The sequence below is a fragment of the Meles meles genome, chromosome 13 (assembly GCF_922984935.1).
Source record: "Meles meles chromosome 13, mMelMel3.1 paternal haplotype, whole genome shotgun sequence".
Lineage (NCBI taxonomy): Eukaryota > Metazoa > Chordata > Mammalia > Carnivora > Mustelidae > Meles > Meles meles.
In genome coordinates, this window is record NC_060078.1 from 69,881,230 (window position 1) to 69,901,647 (window position 20,418).

A 20,418-nucleotide genomic window follows, 5' to 3' on the forward strand; every position below is an offset into this window, starting at 1 on the left:
AAAGAAACAAATTCATGAACAGCAGAGGCAATAAATCATTCTGACAGGACTGTTTTTTAAAAAAGCGTAAGACTGACCCTATGAGCGGCTACGAGTTCTCAGGCACCGTGTGTGATGTTTCACTTGCTTACTTCAAACCCCCACCCCCGCCAGCATCACCATCTAACACCCTCCATCACCACCTGCGTAGTAGGAGGAGAAGCAGCAGAAGCAAACTCCGGCAGATTCCAAACCCAGGGCATGTGCCCCACACCATGCTGGATCTGGGCTGCAGAACACAAGGGTCTGGTATTGTACTTACTGAAGAGGATGTGCTCAGCCAGATTTGCAATCAGTCTTCTTCGGAAGGGTTCCTCTGTTACAGTTCTGGACTCATTCGTGGATGTGTCTGCGTCTTTGTCCGCAGCATCACTGGGTCTGAAAAGATTTTTTTTTAATTAGACTCTACAACCACACTCTTTTAGAAGCAAACTATCTAGAACTAAGGTATAAATGTCTTAAATACTTTCAATTACTACATATTCTGAATGTAAACCACAGATAGATTATTTCAATGCATTATTTTCCTCCATGATATACATTAGTATTTTAATACACTCTCCTGACCAAAAGATTTTATTGAGTTAGGACCAAATAATCTATTGGTACATCACCTCCAAAAAGCCACCAGCCGAAAAAACTGCATGAAGCAAGATACCTCACTTTAAAACATTTCTAAAAATTTGACATCTGAACACATTAGGGGAGGGGCTTAATATTTAATTTCTCTAAGTCACAATTCAACTCGAATTCTGGGAAACGTACACAGGAAAACTCTTTTATATGTTACACTTACGTACAATATGCGTAATTTAAGCTACTACCACAAGGAATTCGGTTCCAACATCCAAAAGCATAAATCGAAGAAGAACTGATTCATACAATCAAAAAGATGTTATAACGCAAATAATCAAAAATCTCCAGACTGATATGAAAATGCTGTCCTCTATCAGGCCAAGAGAAAAGTTACCCAAAGTGAGGAAATGCAGATGAGAAGGAGCCCACTCTTCATAAACTTAACCTAGTTTTCTCTGCGATGCCAGAAATAACAGTTATCTGACAGTGTCGTTAGTATAAAAAATTTCCACAGATCTTACCTTAAAGGAATAATAGCTGGTAACAAGGCTTGCTCCAGAGAGAGCGGAGCAGACACAGGTTTCTGACTTTGGCTTTCTAAATACTCCTGGGGAGGGCAAAGGGGAGGGGGAACACAACACAATCATTAACTCTCCCTGTTTTGCTTACATATATTAAGTGTAATTCAGTTCTCAAACAGTAAAAAGGGAGCACTTTATAAAATGAGCCATGCTACAGAGCAGGAGAAGTACTTTCTACATCCCAAACTACCTTCAGAAGTGCAGGACGACTCCTGGAATTTTGGCAAGCATGAAATCTAAGGACTGATGATGACACAAAAGATGAGACAATGATGTTTAAGCAAAATTATGTATTTTTTAAATTCTTTTAAGTTTTAAAATTTTTCTTTTTTAAGCAGGCTCCACACCCAACATGGGGCTTGAACTCACAATCCCAATATCAAGAGCTGCATGCTCTACCAACTGAGCCAGTCAGGCATCCCTTAAACAAAATTATTTAAAAGTTAAAGGAAAACACTTAACTTTTCTCACATCTACACAAACTTATCTGACATTCCCAATATAGTAATAACCAACACAACCATGCTTTTCAAAGGAAATCTGACGACCTGAGGGTCACATAATATTCAAAAGAACCTCAATCCAAAAGCAAATCATAACAACATAGAGAAGTTGTGCAGTAGTTTTGAAAAAGATGAAATAGTAAGAAATGACGAGGCTCCTCAAAGTGGAAAGCATGTAAGGCCAGAAAGCATCTAGCATGGCAGTTAGGATCTTAGAAGTAAAACTAAGAATAGAACAAAATGAAAAGTAGGACCTCTGCTCCTTATCGCTGGACTCCTGATTCCCTTACTCAGGCTTCTTCTCCTTCACAAATTTGAAAATCTTGGGAATTCAAAACTGCCAGGAGCTCAGGGAACCCCCAGTGCCAGGCTTCTGCACAAGAATGGCACTCTCCCTCTGAATGTGTGCGTGTGGAGTCCATTCAGGAGAACATCATCCTAGATGGTCAATTTTACCCAGATTTTAGGGGTAGGTTTTACAAAAATTTTCCCTATAGGGAATTTTAAAATATAAAATACCGACATATATCATAAAGCAATATGCAGAATTCTCATCAACTAAAAAAGTAACGACAGCAGCAAATGCTGACCGTGGCAGCTCCCAAAGACAGACACACACTACCCTCTGTCAACAGGCATATACTTTGGTAGGAAAATTTAGGAAATGCTTTTCTTGACATAGTCTTCAGAGAAGAAACCGAGGTCACATGGAGAGGAGGCAGCAGAGACAGGAACAGAGCCCACATCTTCCAACCAGAGCTCGCCAACGCTTTAACACTGCTTCCTTCCAACAGACACTCACCTTTAAGGAAAATGGTTGTGCAAAATCCACTCTGACACATCCATAGTTTTTTCGTAACATTCTGATAACTCCTCTAGCTACACTCCAAAGGCTCTCATTCTTCTTAGGTTTTCCCTAAATTCCAATTTTGAAAGAATAGCAAGGTAAGAAATATACCTAACAGTATTCTGTTATCCAAAAAAATGCATTTATTTATTGATTTATTTGATTTATTTACTTGAGAAAGAGAGAGAGAGCATGTGTGGGGAAGACACATGAAGGGAGGGAGAATCTCCAGCGGACTCCCCAGTAAGTGCAGAGCCTGATGCAGGGCTCAATTTCACCACCCTCAGATCATGACCCAAGCTGAAACCAAGACCCAGATGCTTAACTGACTGAGCCACCCAGGCACCCGCCATTTATTTATTTAATTAATTTTATTTTATTTTTAAAAGACTTTATTTATTTAACAGGGAGCACAAGCAAGAGGAGCAGCACGCCATTTATTTTTTTTAATGGAAGCTGGAGGTTTGGGTAAAGAAAAACGCTAAATAAAGGACAACACTAAATAAAGAAGAAAAATAAGTATTCATTGACTGAGACCTGTCATAAAATGTTTCGCATGCAAAAATGCTAAAAGATGTAATCTTATTGGGAGAGGCAGTTTGGTCAATGAAAACCAGAACACTTTACATTAATTCACTTAGTACACAGTTTATGCCATTCACAGAAAATCACTGCAAACTATGGTACTGGCACAAAAACAGACACATAGATCAAGGGAACAGGAAGTCAAGAAGTAAACCCACACTTATTTGGTCAATTACTGTTCAACAAAGGAGGCAAGAATCTGCGATGGGAAAGACTCTTCAACAAATGGTGAAGGTAAAACCGGTCAGCTACACGGCAAAGAACCAAACTGGACCACTTTCCCACACCACACACAAAAATAAACTCAAAATGGATTAAAGACCTAAATGTGAGACTTGAAACCATAAAAAGCTCTTGATGGGAGCACAGGCAATAATTTCTCTGACACCGGCCACAGCAACATTTTTCTAGATATGTCTCAAGACAAGGGAAATAAAAGCAAAAATAAACTATTAAGACTACACAAAAATAAAGTTTCTGCATAGCAAAGGAAACATTCATCCAAACTAAAAGACCACCTGCTGCATGGGAGAAGATAGGTGCAAACTACATACACAACAAAAAGAATAAAGAGTTAGTATGTAAAGCATAAAGAACTTACACAACTCAACCCCAAAAAAACAAATAATCCAATTAAAAATGGGCAGGAGTCTGTGGGTGCTGCAGTCAGTTAGGCATCCGACTTTGATTTCGGATAAGGTCATGATCTTGGGGTCATAAGATCAAGCCCCACATCCATGTCCATGTTCAGTGCAGAGTCGGCTTGAGATTCTCCCTCTCCCTCTTTCCCTCCCCAACCCCCACTGCATGCACCTTCTCACTCTCAAATAAATCAATAAATGAATCTTTTTTAAAAATGGGCAGAAGACATGAACAGATAGTTCTCCATAAAAAACATACAGATGCCCACAGACATGTCATCAGGGAAATGCAAATCAAAACTACAACGAGATACCACACCTGTCAGAATGTCCAGCATCAAAAACACAAGAAACAAGTCTTTCAAAGATGGGGAGCAAAAGGACCCCTTTTCTTGCGCCGCTAGTAGGAATGCAAACTAGTGCAGCCAACGTGGAACACAGCACGGAGGTTCCTCAAAAAATTAAACACAACTACCCTACAATCCCATAATCACACTACTGGGTATTTACCCCCAAAATACAAAAACACTAGTTCAAAGGGTTACAAGCACCCCGTGTTTACCGCAGCATCATTTACACCAGCCAAAGTATGGAGCAGCCCACGTAGCTACCGAAAGATGAATGGATACGGAAGATGTACAGGAAAACGCCACGTCAGCACTACCAATCAGAAGGACACAAGAGACGGAAGCTACTCACCACGCCCATTCTGCCATGCTTCCTACAGTGCTTAAAATTGTAGCAAAAAATGCCTCGTTGATTCCAAAAGCAAATTCTAAAAGCAAAACAACCTGAAAGCGGAGATGTCTGATAAGGCAGTGCTCTTACCAGCTGTTCGCCGTTGTAGTGACCTTCGATAATACGATCATAGGAGATTCCAACGGGTATGATCAAGATGTCTGGGATGGTATTAGTAGACAGAGTATCTACCACGACCGACAAAAGTCCTGCCCGAGCACAGGAGGTTTTTCCACTCCTAGAGCGCGTGCCTTCCAGAAAAATCTCCAAGAACTGCTGCTGCCGAAGTAGTTCAACTATATGCTGGAATATAAGGAGAATGTAAACCATGAATTCGAGACTGCCCAACTTAGAATAAGCTGGAATGCAAGACCTCCCTCCTTAGAATAAGCTCAGCAAAGTTAAACAAAAACCTGTTAACTTCACCACTGACAAAATATTTTACTCACGTGAATAATAGCAAGCCAGCTCCTCCAATGCTATGTTTTGGTGATAAAGGAAATAATCATCGACTCCATACCCAAATAATAATTACATAGACAATAAGGTTTATTTCTTTTTTAAATCTCAATCAAGTCTGTTTTTCTTTCTACCATGGTAACTACTGTAAGGGCTTTAAGGATGATGAAAGACCGTACATACCCCATGGAGCAAAGCTCTGTAGAGAATGTCCTTCCGTCCATCTGGCGTTTCATCCAGCCTCCGTCGTATGAAAAACCCCCCAAGCTTATGGATCAAGGTACTATAAATTGAAGAATGCATCACTTATTTATAAAGAAAAATGTAAGAATACTCAAATTCCAAGTTACTTCAAAACATAAGCCATAGGAATATGAACCACATGTGTTGTTTGAGTTGCTGACAGTGAAAACGTCACCATTTCTCCATTCTCCACGTTACTGACATGTTTCCGTCATTTTCATCATTCATCAGCCTTTAGAACATCACTTCATGCACTGAAGCTCTACTAATGTCTGTTCCAAACTGAAAGAAGTCTGTACAATATATCACCCTGCAAAGGTGGGGTTACAGATTTTAAGAGGATGATGAAATACTGCTAAATTTTGAAACTGTCAAGGATCTCAGGACACTGATTGTAAGACATCCTGGAATCTGCCTTTCGCATTTACTATGAAATGAATGTGATGTTACAAAAGGTCATTTGGGGAAATTTTCTCAAGAAAGTACCATTAGAGAGTGTCTCTGAGACAAGGATAATTTTATCAAACCAAAACCAAGCATAACCATCTTCCCAAAACATGAAACAAAAATGTGCTTCAATATGCGCGTACATAGGGATAAAATGATTTTTTTCAATCCCATAGTTCTTTCTATGACAGTGATGGATTTTGATATTGAGATGAAATTTTATAATACTTAAGGCAGCCTTTCCAAACACAGAGCCTCCTCTTATGCTTTTCACATAGAGTGATATTAATATCATATCGCTATATAATTTCAGTATCTTCTATCACTCTCTGAGAGCAGAACTACAGGAAAGTTCATAAAGAAGGAGATGAACCTTCCACAGAAACTGAAAAGTGGGTTGGAAAGAAAGTTGCCAACAAACAGACCAGGTCATCAATTGTCGCGTCTGAAGGACGGATGAGCTAAGCACCGACTGGCACAGGGCTCATGAAAAGGGAGGTGGGTTATGAGAAATTATCAATTTTTAACATCCATTTTGAAGTGATCCCAGAAGCACTTATAAGCTGAGAACCTGGAGGGAATGAGTACAGGAGTCATTCTGATGACAGGCAAGGCAAACTATTATATTATGGGGCAGGACCTCCCTAAAGCCCGAAAGGTACGGTCCTCCTGGCTCTAAGTCTATGCCTGCTACCAACTGTCTGGTGACTTTCTAATGTAACTTCCCAGTTTCCCCAGTACTGGGAAGAGGCTCCCAGGAGAGTAAACACAGTTATTCTCATCCCTAGAGAAGCATGTCTGCCCCACAGGGGTGTATCACATTGCATTATAGCTGTTTGTCTATAGTCCCCAGTAGATTACGAACTAGTTGAAGGCAAGGACTACGTAACTTCTTCACTCTTGCCTGAAGCACCGCTGGGTAAGTATCAGCTGACTACGCGAACGCATGGCTTCCCTTCAGCCATCCCCATGAGTCCGGTTATGCGCAGAGCTCTGAGCCAGTGGGTTAGGAAGGAGCTCCTCGGACTGTGAGGCTGAGGCTCAGACTTCACGGCACACAAAAGTCATCAGAGCCACTTTGTGAGACCTTACGTGCACACCCCTCTAGTCCACTCGCCCTCCAGTTACTGTACTCCTCGTACTCCCTACTGCTCAGAGCTGATGTCGCGGCTGCTCTGTGCTTTGGAATTTGAACCTTCGATGTCCCCAACCACCTCAATCTACTCCTCACCCACTCCCCGCTGATGGTCAGTCTCTCTATCTACCCAGCTCCCTTCCTCCCGCATCTCCCCGTCTCTGGTCTAGCATTTCGTCTTATAAACTCAACTTACTAAACACTTTTCCACTCTACGCCTTCCTCACCAAGAGCATCACCACAAATTTTAATCTAAGCCTTCATTATCTTTTGCCTCAGCTGCAATAATAGAGTCAGAATTTCTCTAACACCCTCCAATGCAGAATGACTTCAAAATGCAAATCTGACCATTTTTCAACTATGGGATACACTCTAAACTCTTGGCTTAAAAACTGTTCTGATCCAGCTCTCACTCCCTATGCAATGACCACTTCTGGCCTCTGATCCTTCCCACTGCATCCCGCATTCTAACCCTACAGAATCATCTGCTGTTTCCTGACCGTACCATGTATTTGGGTCTCTCGGCCTCTCTACCTACTATTTCCTCTGAAAGGAATGCACTGCATTCTCCTGAAAACCTCTGAAATACACTTTTTTGTGTCATGTTATAATGGTGACATGTTTCTAGCGCTACTCAGCTATTAGGTCAGAGTTAACAGTATGGTTCTTCTTACTTACTCTTTGCCACCACAGTGACCCATACTTGACCCTCACCTTCCCTACTGCCACGCCCAGTAATTTGCTATTTTTTCTTTCTAACTGCCTTTTAGCCATTTGATAAATACTGCCCATGAAGTTGAGGTATTCACAGGTCACCAAGTAACCCTCATAAAATATAAAAATAATGGAGATAGTCTTAATGCTTTTGGTACCTTTCAGATTTTTCACAATGAACATTACTTTTACAATGGAAACAAAAAAAGCTAATGTCATCTTTACTATAATATGTTTCAAAATGTGTAATGAAAACACCAAAAATCCAAAATACAATCTTTTCCATAACATAAATTTCAAAATAAGCTAGTCTTACCTGAAGATGGGAATGTTAAGATTGTTGCCTGAAGCAATGTACGGTGCTTTGATGTTATGGCAGAAGAGAATGAAAGTCAGCAGGAGATAGTCAATATGTGATCTGTGAACTGGTAGAAATATAAGTGGCAAATTCATCTAGTAAAAGAAAAAAACGCCAAATTTAAAATTCAAATGTGAACTTCAATCACACTTTGTAACTTCCTATTTGGTTAGAATCTCTCAAACACTGGCTGATGAATGACTCATTCTTTAAAAACATTTTCCAGTAATATGAACTTCTTCTAATTTAATATTTCCTTCACTGAAAACAATCACCACCACAATAAAGAAAAAAAAAAGAGCTGGGGAACAGAGAATTCAAGTAGCCTTTATGTATCTTCTGAGGGACAGCCCTGATCACATCAAAAGGGCAAAGGGTTTAAAGTCAGGCTTGGTTTGGCTTGAAATCCTGGGCAGTCACTCACTAGCCGTGACTGGGAAAGCTTAATCTATCTGTGCTTTTACTTCTTCATTTATAAATGCCGATTGTTCTAGTTAATTTCAGAGTTACTGCGGTAACTTACAAAAGGAATCCAGCACCTTACTGGTGGGTCCTCCTTTACTCACCCTTCCCCAAATGCCCAGCTACCATGCTCCTGTCACATGGGGGAAATCTTCCAAATAGGATGGATGCACACAGGACACAAGAGAACACGTCCACACAAAAGAACTCTAAATTCACTCCAGAAACGTGGGAACAACAGAATGACAGATCACACAAATTCTTGCCTCAGTTGCAGCTTTAACCATCTCCAGTTGGCCTTTGTGAATCTGAATATTCCAAAAGAAGCTGTTGAACAGCTTGAGTAACACCCATCCCGTCAATCTAAAAAGTTAAAAAAAAAAAAATGAAAAAGAAAAAGAAATTAAATGTACATACATACATTCAGAGAGAGCTGACTTTTGTCTACTCAAGTTTCTGAACCTTCAGTCTAAGAGTGCTTGTAAGTAACTCTGTGTGTGTGTATGTCTGTGTACCTGAACTACTGGATTAAAGAGCTGACTTATACATGCATCCTCGTAGATACATGTATTTATTACAGTTTAAAATCTTACATTTCCATTTATCTATTTATCACAGATTAAAATCTTACATTTCACTCAAAAAGCACACTTTACACTTCAGAAGTAAATCATTAATCATCATCAACCGAATATTTAGGCGAGCAGAAAGCAGTATAAAACCACTCCGTTTAAGATGGATACGTGAAGCCTAGCTCACAAGTCTCAGAGATGTCAGCAGTCATACAATGGATGCTATCAATTAACAAAGTTTAAGGCACCTTAAAGTCTACCATAGGGCTACTTCCCACAGAAGCTGAATATAAAAAGGAATCTGGGGCACCTGGGTGCCTCAGTCAGTTAAGTGTCTGCCTTTAGCTCATGCCAGCTCAGGGTTCTGGGATCGAGCCCTGCATGGGATCCAGTCCTGCATGGGATCCAGTCCCACACTGGGCTCCCTGCTCAGTGGGGAGTCTGCTTCTCCCTCTACCCTTCCCCACTTCTCATGATCTCTCTCTCCCTCTCTCATAAATAAAATCTTCTAAAAAAATTTAAAAATAAATAAAATTAAAGGAATTTTAACGTTAGAATATGTCCAAACTTCCTTTGGTCCAAAACCATTGTGCTAGGGAAGCCCAATGGTTCAGTCCCTGTTTGCTCAAAACAGGATGGTTATCACTGAAAGCTTTTTGCTTTGCCTTTGAATACCTGATCATCGTTGGTGAGACAGTGGCAACCATTTCTTGAAGGATCCTTTTGGCTTTCTTTCTCACTTTACTGATGGCTTTTGATTGCTGCTGAGCAGAACCATCAGGGTTTAGTTCAGCAGCCACTTCTGCAATTGCCTCTTGTACTCTGATTGGAAAACAGAAAGACAACGTAACTGGCTCTAGGCTACATTCTGTATTCGGTATTTCCTAAATCATAGCTATAAACCACAAAACGAAATATGTTTTCCTAATATGTGATTAACATAAAAATAAACTCAAGTTAGATATGTTTTGTTTGGCTGCCTGATAAATATTAAGGATACTATATTCCTAAATCAGTGAATCCTTGAGGAATCTGGAAGGCAGCTTTAAGGAAAAAAAAAAAAAAAGAATTTAACTCAAATTCACTAGGTAATGGCTACATGAATTTGAATGTTTCAGATATTCTGCAGAAGATACAAAGTTACACTCTAGCAGAGGGGAGAGAATGAAAAGTTACCCCTTTAGGCATATAACTCAGAGGTATCCAAAAATCCACTCCCAAAGTAAGGTGTGATTTTTCTTTTAAAGACCAAATGTATTACTTATGGTGACTTTATTAATAGAATGATATGTAAAACTCTCTAGAAAGGATCAAAGAGGGATATAAATATTTACACGTGTTTTTCCATATCAACCCTGTAATTTAAGAAAGGCACATCTCAAGATAAAACAACACAGAGCAATAAGCAGTGAAGTAAGAGGTAAGATTTAATCTAGTCTGTAAATTTTCCATGTGACTTAGGGAAGAACACATGAGGTTAAACTTCCTTAAATCATTTAATATCCTAGTTACTAGTCAAAACATCTGGATGGAATGAAACGTAGTTGGAGGTTTTTACCTAGAAAATAGAATATACGATGACCCAAAAGGTTTCAGATAATTACGTTTTCTCCCTCTGCTGCTACTGATTTTAGACAAGCACACAGCAAAACCCTATATAGCTCCCTAAGTCATTAATACAAAAACTATTCTACTGGACACTGATGCACCCTAGGCTTATTCTTTTAATACCTTTATTTCAATCTGGACAGGAATTTTTTACAAATTGAAAGATTAAATCTCCATTATCGACTATTTATTCATTCATTCAATAAATATTTATTGAGTACCTACTATATGCCACCACTGTTCGGGCCTCAACAACCACACTACAGGGCCTCCATTTCGAAGCAGTCTTTCAAACCACTCCGGCCTCTGGCTCCCCAAATCCAGGTAGACGTCTACCACGGCGACACTAATGAGGCGGATCAGAGACTGATCTTCATGCCAACTCCCAAAGCCTAACGCCTGCACTTGAGAATGATTTATTTCCCCACTCCATCTGAGCTCAAGTTGGATAACTCTCCCACTTATAAGCAAGCTCATCTGCGAGCAAGGACAGAATCTTATTCTCTTAAAATTTCTAGTAAGGATTTCCTAGCATAAGAATTTGTGCCTAGGTACTCAATAACTGTTTGACAGAAATATCAAACGTGTTTCTCTTTTGGCTGTAATGACAGGAAACACAATGTGGCAACCATTCATATCACAGAAAACTTAACAGAGAACTGGAAATACGTGCATCTCTGAATTCCAACTCACCTTTCACATATGACTAATCCATTCAATCACTAGTGCATAAAACAAGATTGCTTTTCCCCAAACCATCTGTTCTCCTACCTTTCCTTGCTTTCCTTTGAAGTTTAACATTTAACATTTGGAAATGGGAATCCTCTTGAAACAGAGTCCCAGAGAAACTAAAGGTTAATAAAGGAAGGCAATTCCTACCCTACTCCCTCTCCTACCCCCCTCATCCCTGCTTCTTCCCTTTTTAACAGTACCCCCACACTTACCTAGTGCTGTTCAATACATTTTCAGCCACATTGGTGGCAAACATGCCTTTATGGACATCTCGCTCTTGAACAAAAAGCACGTAGGAAAGACGTCTTGCAAGCCATCCTCGGTGCCTGCAACATGAAAAAGATTTAGCAGAGGAGTAGTCTAGGAAGACCTAAAACAAACTGATTGAGTTGTTCAGCAGTTTCCCTGCTGTAAAAACAAAGCCTTGTTTCATCTATTCCTGAAATTTGGTGTTCTCCTATAGCAAGTTCTCCTTAGTAGTTCAGGATGAACTATGCAGACAATTGTATTCCTCGTATCTTTCATGTACTCTCAACTAAAATTTAAACTTGGAATTTGTGTACTAAAATGTTTGAAAGGTGTTACTCTGCCAAATAATTAACCAAACATAAAAGCAAAAGAAAGAAAAATGTCTTATTTTATCAATATTTTTTTAAAAGCAAGTATGTTGAATGCTATATACATAAGCTATATAACTTAGAGCTATGAGCTATGAAGAGAGCATTCAGAAGTCTTTTCTAATGAAGGGCCAATTTTTTTATTAAAGGTAATTTTTTTTTAACCTAAGGTCATCAATGACTCTCATATTGAATTGACAAAGCTGATTAGTTGAGAGGAGTCAAGGATAACTAAAGCATGGTCTAAACGTTCGTACACTAGGCTTATGAAGCCAGAAGTTCTTACATTCTTCCCCTCAACATTTGACATACCTAAGGGATAGGACATATTCCATTGGTTTTGATAACTATGTTATTTACACGGGGGGTTGGGGACAGAGACCTTAGAATAACAATGTCACAAACCTTCATATGCCATGATTTGAAAACATTTATAATGATTACATAATGCCTCGTTATCATTTCACCATTTGACATTCAAATGGACAGATTCCAAATATAAATTCATGAATTCTGAAAAGCCTTCAGTTAAGGAAAAGTAACTAGGGGAAGAACTATTGATGAATCACTAGTTCCTTCATCTCTTTTCCTGACATTCTCTTTTTCTACCTCCTTTCCCTTGTCTCAATTCTCTGCAAACTTGACCCACTATGTTAAATGTTTAATTCTAAATTCTTCCTTGAGTGAACACTTTCACAGTAGTTACTGGAATGTATGAAGTCCCAGCTCTCGATGAAATCCATTTGCAATGGATTGAAAGCTGTGTACGTGTGTAGCAAAGTATCTAGGCTTTGCTTCATGTGATACACAGAAAAGCGAAGTAGCCAGCTCAGCTACACAGGGCAGCTCGTCACACGGACTGGTTTCAGATCACCTAGACCGTACAGTGCAGGCTTTGTCTTCCTAGCTGCCTTCAACTACGGACAACAAATGGACCCCGTGGCTTCATACATAAAATGGCTACTTACGTAAACAAGAAGAGACTCTATGAGATCTCTTTTTTTTGGTTCTTAAGTCAAAAAAGGGGGGGAAAATCAGGGGGCTAGAATTTCTCTTCTCTCCTTTAAATTTAAGACAGAGAGAGAAGGGTAGCATGGGAATAGGAAAAAATAAGTCCTTTGACTTTGGTTCTATTAAAAAAAAACTGTTATATGCAGGTATTTTCAGGCTCACTTACGATCTCATCACCAAAATATGATCAGTAATAGCAGAAAGCCTTCAAATTTAAATATTTGACTTCTTGGATCAATGTTCACAAAATTTCAAGCATGTCTCATCACCTGAACCTACCACTGACCTTTTCCAGGCATTTACTCTTAGAATTAATTATAAGAACGGGCAGTATTTTTGGCTGTCATTCTCTCCTGCCTCATGGACATTCATACAACCTCCCCTCCCCCCTCCCTTATCCCTTAGCCTAGATTCACATAAAACAAAGCCTCTTTTCTCTCACTGGGATGCCTAACAGCCCATTCCCAAGTGCCTGATGTCTGGAAGAATTCTAAAGAAAGCCTTAAGCTAGTAATAAAATTAAAAAACATTTACTCACTACAGGGACACATCTTCTAAAACTCCATAGATTAGGCTGATTTCAATTTTTAAGCATAAAATAATAATAATAGATCATAAGACATTTGAACTTACCCTTTCCTCAGATAAATCTTTACCACGTTTGGCACATTTCAGATATAAAATCAATATGCAACTAAAAAGAGAAAGCTATAAGTGATATCTATACTCTCATGAAATAGGTACTATATCATTACATAGTAGTAATAGTAACTACTATTACTATTAGTAATATTATTATTACTATTAATTACTATTACTATTAGTAATAGTAACTACTCCCCGGAGAGCCGGGGGCTGTGCTGCTTCTGATTTTTAGATAACACCTCTTGTGTCAGAAACTCAATTCTATTAATTCTCAAAAAGATGAAGAAATTCCTCTTAGAGTATAGTCATTGATTATTATAGCTATTCTTTTGTGATGTACTAGAAATAAAAGAAATTTCTTTTTACCTTGTGTGAGTTTCATTGATATAAATAACATTCCGCAAACCCAAAGATGGGATACTGGAGTTGAAAAATTTATCCTACATGAAACAAAATAAATGTAGACATGAGTATATGACCGGATGCCTGGTGAAGAGCTCACATTACTAGATAACTTTTATTAAGCAAAAAGTTAACGATTGCTTCAAAAAAAAAATCTAAGAGATGAAGAAAAATTATGCTTTATTGAAAAGTATTTTTTAGTCTTCAAAGAAGGTCAAAAATTCAGAAATAAGGCTTACCACCTTGCAAAGGAAATTTTGCCTCCCTTTCCTGCCTCACTCCCTACCTCTAACCCAAAAGAGTTGAAGCTACTGAGAACTTATTAAATCATTGACGGGAATACTGGAGTTTTCAGTGCTCTCTAAATGCAAAAATAGCATGCTAAGTACCATGTAGTTATCACTAGGTTATTAAATATAGCAATAATCCTGACACAATAATTATCATCCCCATTTTACAGACAGGAAAATTGAGGCTGAGGGCAGTTTTAATATTCAAATTTACATCTTGGTCGAAAAAGTACGATCTTTATTTCTCTAAAATGACTGTTTACTTAATAGGAAAATGTATGGCTAAAGGTCACTCTCTTTATAGGAAACCTTAAAGGATAACTCAGAGACAGCTCTTCTGGAAAGAGAAAGTCTGTGGTTTTATCAGTGTAAACAAAAAGGTGAACATTCAAATAACACATAACACAAATAAATCCTGGGAAAGCATGATGTACCTTCGATAGAAGATATAGAATTATTTACGTGGAATCTCTTTAAAGATGAGGAAACAGGATATCAGAGAATGGGAAAGGGTAGCAAATATCAAAAAATTACTATGAAAGTACGGTTTTAAATTATTTTATTTTTTTATTTTTTAATTTTTTTAAGATTTTACTTTATTTATTTGACAGAGAGAGAGATCACAAGTAGGCAGAGAGGTAGGCAGAAAGAGAGAGGGAGGCAGGCTCCCTGAGGAGCAGAGAGCCCGACGCGGGGCTCGATCCCAGGACCCTGAGATCATGACCCGAGCCAAAGGCAGCGGCTTAATCCACTGAGCCACCCAGGCGCCCCTAAAATTATTTTAAATAAACACGTCATGAAAGAACTTTAGGATCAAGTTCAACCCCATCAGGTACTGTATTTAAGCAAAAAATCCATTATTTATTATACAACTCCTCTATGCCCACCCTAAAGCACCCATGCCACCACTACCACCACCAAGTAATGTCCTATACTCTCTCCTGATTTAAGAACACACTAGAGTCAGGACACCTGGGTGGACGCCTGAGTTTCAAACTCTTGGTTTCGGCTCAGGTCATGATCGCAGTGTCCTGGGATGAAGCCTCGTTCAGCCCTGTGATCAGCACAGAATCTGCTTGGGATTTTCTCTCCCTCTCCTTCTGCCCCTCCCCCATGCTCATGCATGTATGCACGTGTGCTCTCTCTAAAATAAATAAATCTTCTAAAAAAAAAAGAACACATTAAAGTCAAGGTATTATTTTGAACTTTTGAGCATTTGAAATTAGAATTAGATAAGACACCAATCTAAAAAGAAAAGCCATATGATCGTTTATTTAAATTTGTATTTCTGGGGTGCCTGGGTGGCTCAGTGGGTTGAGCCTCTGCCTTCCGCTCAGGTCATGATCTCAGGGTTCTGGGATTGAGTCCTGCATCAGGCTCTCTGCTCAGCGGGGAGCCTGCTTCCCCCTCTCTCTTTGCCTGCCTCTCTGCCTACTTGTGATCTCTCTCTCTGTGTGTCAAATAAATCTTTAAAAAAAATTTTGTATTTCTACTGGCCTACGAATCTGAACTGGCCTTATTCTTAGACTAGAAATATTGTGATCATTCAATTCTACCAAATTCCCACAACAAGGCACTTATGATTTAAAAGGAACAATATTTATAATTTAGACATTCTTGAGCAGACCAGAATATTTAACATAAATTGCTTGGGTCCCACACAAATCTTTCCCAAGTTAGTGATCCCTTTATAGCACTCAGAATTCTACCTCCTGCCAAGCCGACCCTGAGTAGAAAATTCACGCAGCACAGTTAGCTATCCACACAGGTCATAAGTAATGTCTACAAATAAAAGGCACTCAAATGGCAGAATTTCTGTCCTGATAACTGGTCCATCCCAGAGAGAGCATCAATAACCAGGTATACCTTTTAAAAGGTAACTCTACTGCTCAAGAACACAGCCAAATTCCATTCTACATTCCTGGGCTAACTCACCCCTCTAGCAAATTACCAACAGAGGCTTGCCTTCCATCCAACAGACTCGTCTCAAATACGACACTGTAATGTGGAAGATTTTGCATGACGTGTGTTTATTTCACCAAAATACAAGCAAATCTATACATGTTCTATTTAAAATCTTCATCCCAATGTTTTATTTTTAAAAGATTTTATTTGAGAGAGAGAGAGAGAGAAAGTGTGTGTGTGTGTTTGAGCAAGTACAAGCAGCAGGGAGGGGCAGAGGGAGAAGGAGAAGCAGATTCGACACAGGACTCGATCCCAGGACCCTGAGATCATGACCTGAGCAAAGGGCAGATGCTTAATGGACTCAGCCATCCAGGCACCCCTTATTTTATGTTTTAAAAAGATTTTATTTAGTTTGAGTGGGAAGAAGAGAGTAAGAGAGAATCTCAAGCATACCCCACAGACTCCATGCTGAGCACAGAGCCCCATCCATGCACAGCTCCATCTCATAACCCTGAGATCATGACCTGAGCAGAAATCAGGAGTCAGATGCCTACCTGACTGAGCCACCTAGGCACCCCCATCCTAAGATTTTAGTAAGCAACCTTCACTATCATAGTCAACAGACACCCACCCTCCCTATCCATCCCCCCTAACAGAAACTTAGAAAAAGGAGAGTGGGGCAAAGTCACAGCTTTAAAACTTCACTCTGTCCTGCTATCTCTTGCTCATCTCACTAAGATTTTAACTGTGAGTCAAAAGTTCAACATCTAGGGGTGCCTGGGTGGCTCAGTGAGTTAAAGCCTCTGCCTTCAGCTCAGGTCATGATCCCAGATCGATGCTGGGATTGAGCCCCGCATTGGGCTCTCTGCTCAGCGGGGAATCGCTTCCCCCTCTTTCTCTCTGCCTGCCTCTCTGCCTACTTGTGATCTCTGTCAAATAAGTAGATAAAATCTTTAAAAAGAAAAAAAAAAGTTCAACATCTAGAAGTTATACGAAGGTTCCCACCAACTCTTTAGAATTAAGGAAGTCATGTGATTGATGAGCGCTGGGTGTTAAGCACCTAATGAATCATTGCACACCACACCAAAAATGAATGATGTACTATGTATTGGCTAATTGAACTTAAAAATAAAAAATGAAAAAAGAAGACTGATCTGAAACTAAGATCTGCTCTTCTAAAGTCATACTAAACTGAAAAAAAAAACCAGGGTGTTGTTGGCCTCCCTGCTCAGCAGGGAGTCTGCTTCTCTCCCTGCTTTCTCCCTCCTCGTCCTCTCTCCCTCTTTCAAGTGTGTTCCCCTTCTCTCTCTCAAATAAATAAAATCTTAAAAAACAAACAAACTAAACTAAACTAAAAAAGAACCGAATTATCACTTAGCATCAACTGTTTGACCGTTATTTACTGAGTAAATGAATGGAAAGAAAAACTGAGTCAACATCACTACTTGGAATATATGGGCTGAAGTTCTAAAAATGAATTAAGTTCATTAACACTATCCAATAATAAAATTCACACAAAGTTGGAATTTCACTCAGTTTATTAAAGGTCAACAAGCAGTAACATTCTTACCCAGCTCTGAGGAGTACAGGAATAACAACATCTTCCGACAAATGGCCTTTTCCGGCTCATCAGGCTTTCTTTCCATTTTAAGGTTGCAGATCTGAAGACAGTAGGTCTGAAACCACACTCACCCTAAAAAATGTTAATGGGGGAAAAAGGTGTCTGAATGGCAAGAGAACCGTATTTGTCCACCTGATCTTGAAAACTAAGATATTTCAGATATAAGAGAAACCTAGACTTAGGTTTTGTTTGGTAGTAAGTTTTTCAGAGTGATTTTCCTTCATGGTACTACTCCCCTGCATCATCAACACCTGAAACAAAACTTGGAACATGAGCAAAAATTGAGAACCTAAGAACAGCACTAGCCAGCAAGGACTACCGCACACTCAGAGGTTCAAAACCAGTTGAACAAGGTTAAAAAGCCCTTGAAAGCAGCAGGATGAATAAACCCAGACTCCTGGATCCATATGCTAACAGTTAATCTTGTTCCACTTCAACCACAGACTCCCACAAAAGTAGTACAAAGCCTTAGCTTTGGGATATGAACAACTAATGAACTCGATGAGCCAAATGTTTAGAACAGAGGAGCAGAATTTGACCCTAATTGGACAATACATACAGCTAGGATTTAAACTCTATGATTTAAACTTTAAACTCTGTTATCCAGCTAAAGGAATGTTATATAAGTTTACCTTGTTTTTTATTTAAAGTAAAATATTTTAAGCTGTGTATAACAACTTGCTCATGAGTTGCTCATATCCCACTGATAATATTCTCAAAAATAAGCAAAAAAAAATCCCAAAACTTCCCATCATTTTTTATATAAAGCAGAGTGTTCAAGAAATATTTTAAACATGCCACATTATGTCAAAATAGAAAAAAAATACAAATTGCAACTCCTTTTGATTTTCATACTAAATTTCCTATATTTATTTTTTTAAAAAAACCCTTATTTCCATTACAAGATCATACTTATTACAGAAAATAGACACAGAAAGTATCTTTAAGTACACTACCCAAAACAACTCCTAGTAGGTTTTTTTTTCTTTGCAAAGTATTTTGCTTTTTAACACAATCACTGTGCTTAAATATCCCACCCAATTTCTTCTTCCCAACTAACAACCTTAAGAATGTTTAAATATTAGACTCCATAAACATATCTTCTAACAGCTAGAAGCAGTCTCTTTAACTATTAACCTCTATTTGATATTATGTCGCTTCCAGCTACCTTCATAAACAACACTGAAACAAACATCTTTAGGTTGAATGCTTCTAACCTGTATTAAACTTACCCATTCCTCATTTGCATGCTTACATCGACCAACACTGTATTCTGATGAATTTGGCAGATAAGAAACATCTATTGTGCCGAGGGTCAGTGCAGATTCATCCATGTCACAAAAGGTAACTCCCAAATCATGTGCTATAAAAAAAAAAAATACGCCATTTAAATTAATGACTAATACAGAGAGTAAAGACCAAAACTCAAAATTCTGACCTCAACATATTTTGATCCATCATAGGATGTCAAATGAACTACTGGTGGATGTCCACCATGTTTAGTCAACGTGTAAAAGCAGACTTTGATGTGTTTAAACTCAGCAACTCTGGTAGACCATTCTGATTTTTTTTTAATCGAAATTTGAAACTAGATTTCCTGAACAAAATAGCCACGAAAGTGCAAGGGTAAATAACAGCTTATCTGAGGTAGATGACAAAGAATTATTTCATTTGCATTAACAACTGGGAGGTTCCTGGGAGGATGAAGGTATGTGTTTAATTATGTAGAAGTTACGTATGTGCAGAAGTAGATAATTTTTTAAAATTATGTGCTGGGAATTCTTGGTCATACATACTATGCAGTGTAAAAATGGTGAAGGCAAAGAGGGAACCTTTAGAGTTTCCCACTTAAAGTGAATTAAACTGTTTTCTTGTGATGCCTTAAATGCAATGATATTTGCACTTTTAATACACCTACGAAGTTCTAAATCAAAACCACACCGTCTTGAAATATGATTTAAAAGTTTTCATCATTTTCAATAAGGCTTTTCGTACCCTAATGGAAAATGTTCATTAACAGTGAACTGCTAAAGAAAGCAGAGATTACCCTAACATACAAAAACTCCCTAACATAATTCTTAAATTGCTTTAGCTTTTGACTATTTCTCACCCTGCCTTAAATTATTCCTTTAAAACTCTGAAAGGTCGCGTCCAGGGTAACAGCGCTACTTCCCATATGGCTTTGCTGCGGTAACTACTATTCTCAGCACAACCATATAGTACGTCCTTAACAAATTAACATGACATCAACCTAACATAATGGGCCAGTTGAGAGGATAGTAAAGCAATGCACCAGGCCTGAAAGCTCTTCACTATTATGAAATAAATCAGCTATCAGTTTCACAAGCATAATGTAGCTACAACAGGGGGAGCTCCACTGCTGCCTGAGAAAAAGAAGTCGCTGCTGGCCCCAGCGATGGGAGTAGTGGAGGGAGAGTCCGGTGCCAATAGGAAGTCACGGTTCGCTCCTCCCTCCCTACAGCGTTTATCCAAGGTCGAGAACTAAAACGAAATCTGGACGCGCCAGACTCTCAGCTGAGAGGAGCCAACTCTGGGCTTTTAAAGGAACAGGGACAGGGGGATCGGCTCTTAGGTCCAACATCCACAAGTTCGAATCCCCCACTGCTGACCATCTGTGCTGACTTTGAACAAGTTGGTTAACTTCTACGCCTTGGTTTCCCCATCTG

The 20,418-nt window shown here is 39.0% G+C and overlaps 1 protein-coding gene across 5 annotated transcripts in view; it reads right to left on the reverse strand.

Annotated features, from left to right (window-relative positions):
• Window positions 1–20,418, reverse strand: part of GPAM (glycerol-3-phosphate acyltransferase, mitochondrial) — a 58,375-nt gene that overhangs the window by 13,039 nt on the left and 24,918 nt on the right. For all 5 annotated transcript variants that reach the window (XM_046026446.1, XM_046026443.1, XM_046026447.1 and 2 more), the window contains 12 exons: window positions 18,964–19,094; window positions 17,681–17,803; window positions 13,880–13,953; window positions 11,453–11,566; window positions 9,576–9,722; window positions 8,595–8,691; window positions 7,825–7,961; window positions 5,153–5,252; window positions 4,601–4,813; window positions 2,502–2,615; window positions 1,137–1,222; window positions 302–417 (listed from right to left, as the gene is read on the reverse strand). In XM_046026446.1, the coding sequence (XP_045882402.1) occupies window positions 302–417; window positions 1,137–1,222; window positions 2,502–2,615; window positions 4,601–4,813; window positions 5,153–5,252; window positions 7,825–7,961; window positions 8,595–8,691; window positions 9,576–9,722; window positions 11,453–11,566; window positions 13,880–13,953; window positions 17,681–17,803; window positions 18,964–19,065 (1,423 nt within the window). In that variant the 5' untranslated portion in view covers window positions 19,066–19,094. The remainder of the gene's footprint in view (window positions 1–301; window positions 418–1,136; window positions 1,223–2,501; window positions 2,616–4,600; window positions 4,814–5,152; window positions 5,253–7,824; window positions 7,962–8,594; window positions 8,692–9,575; window positions 9,723–11,452; window positions 11,567–13,879; window positions 13,954–17,680; window positions 17,804–18,963; window positions 19,095–20,418) is intronic.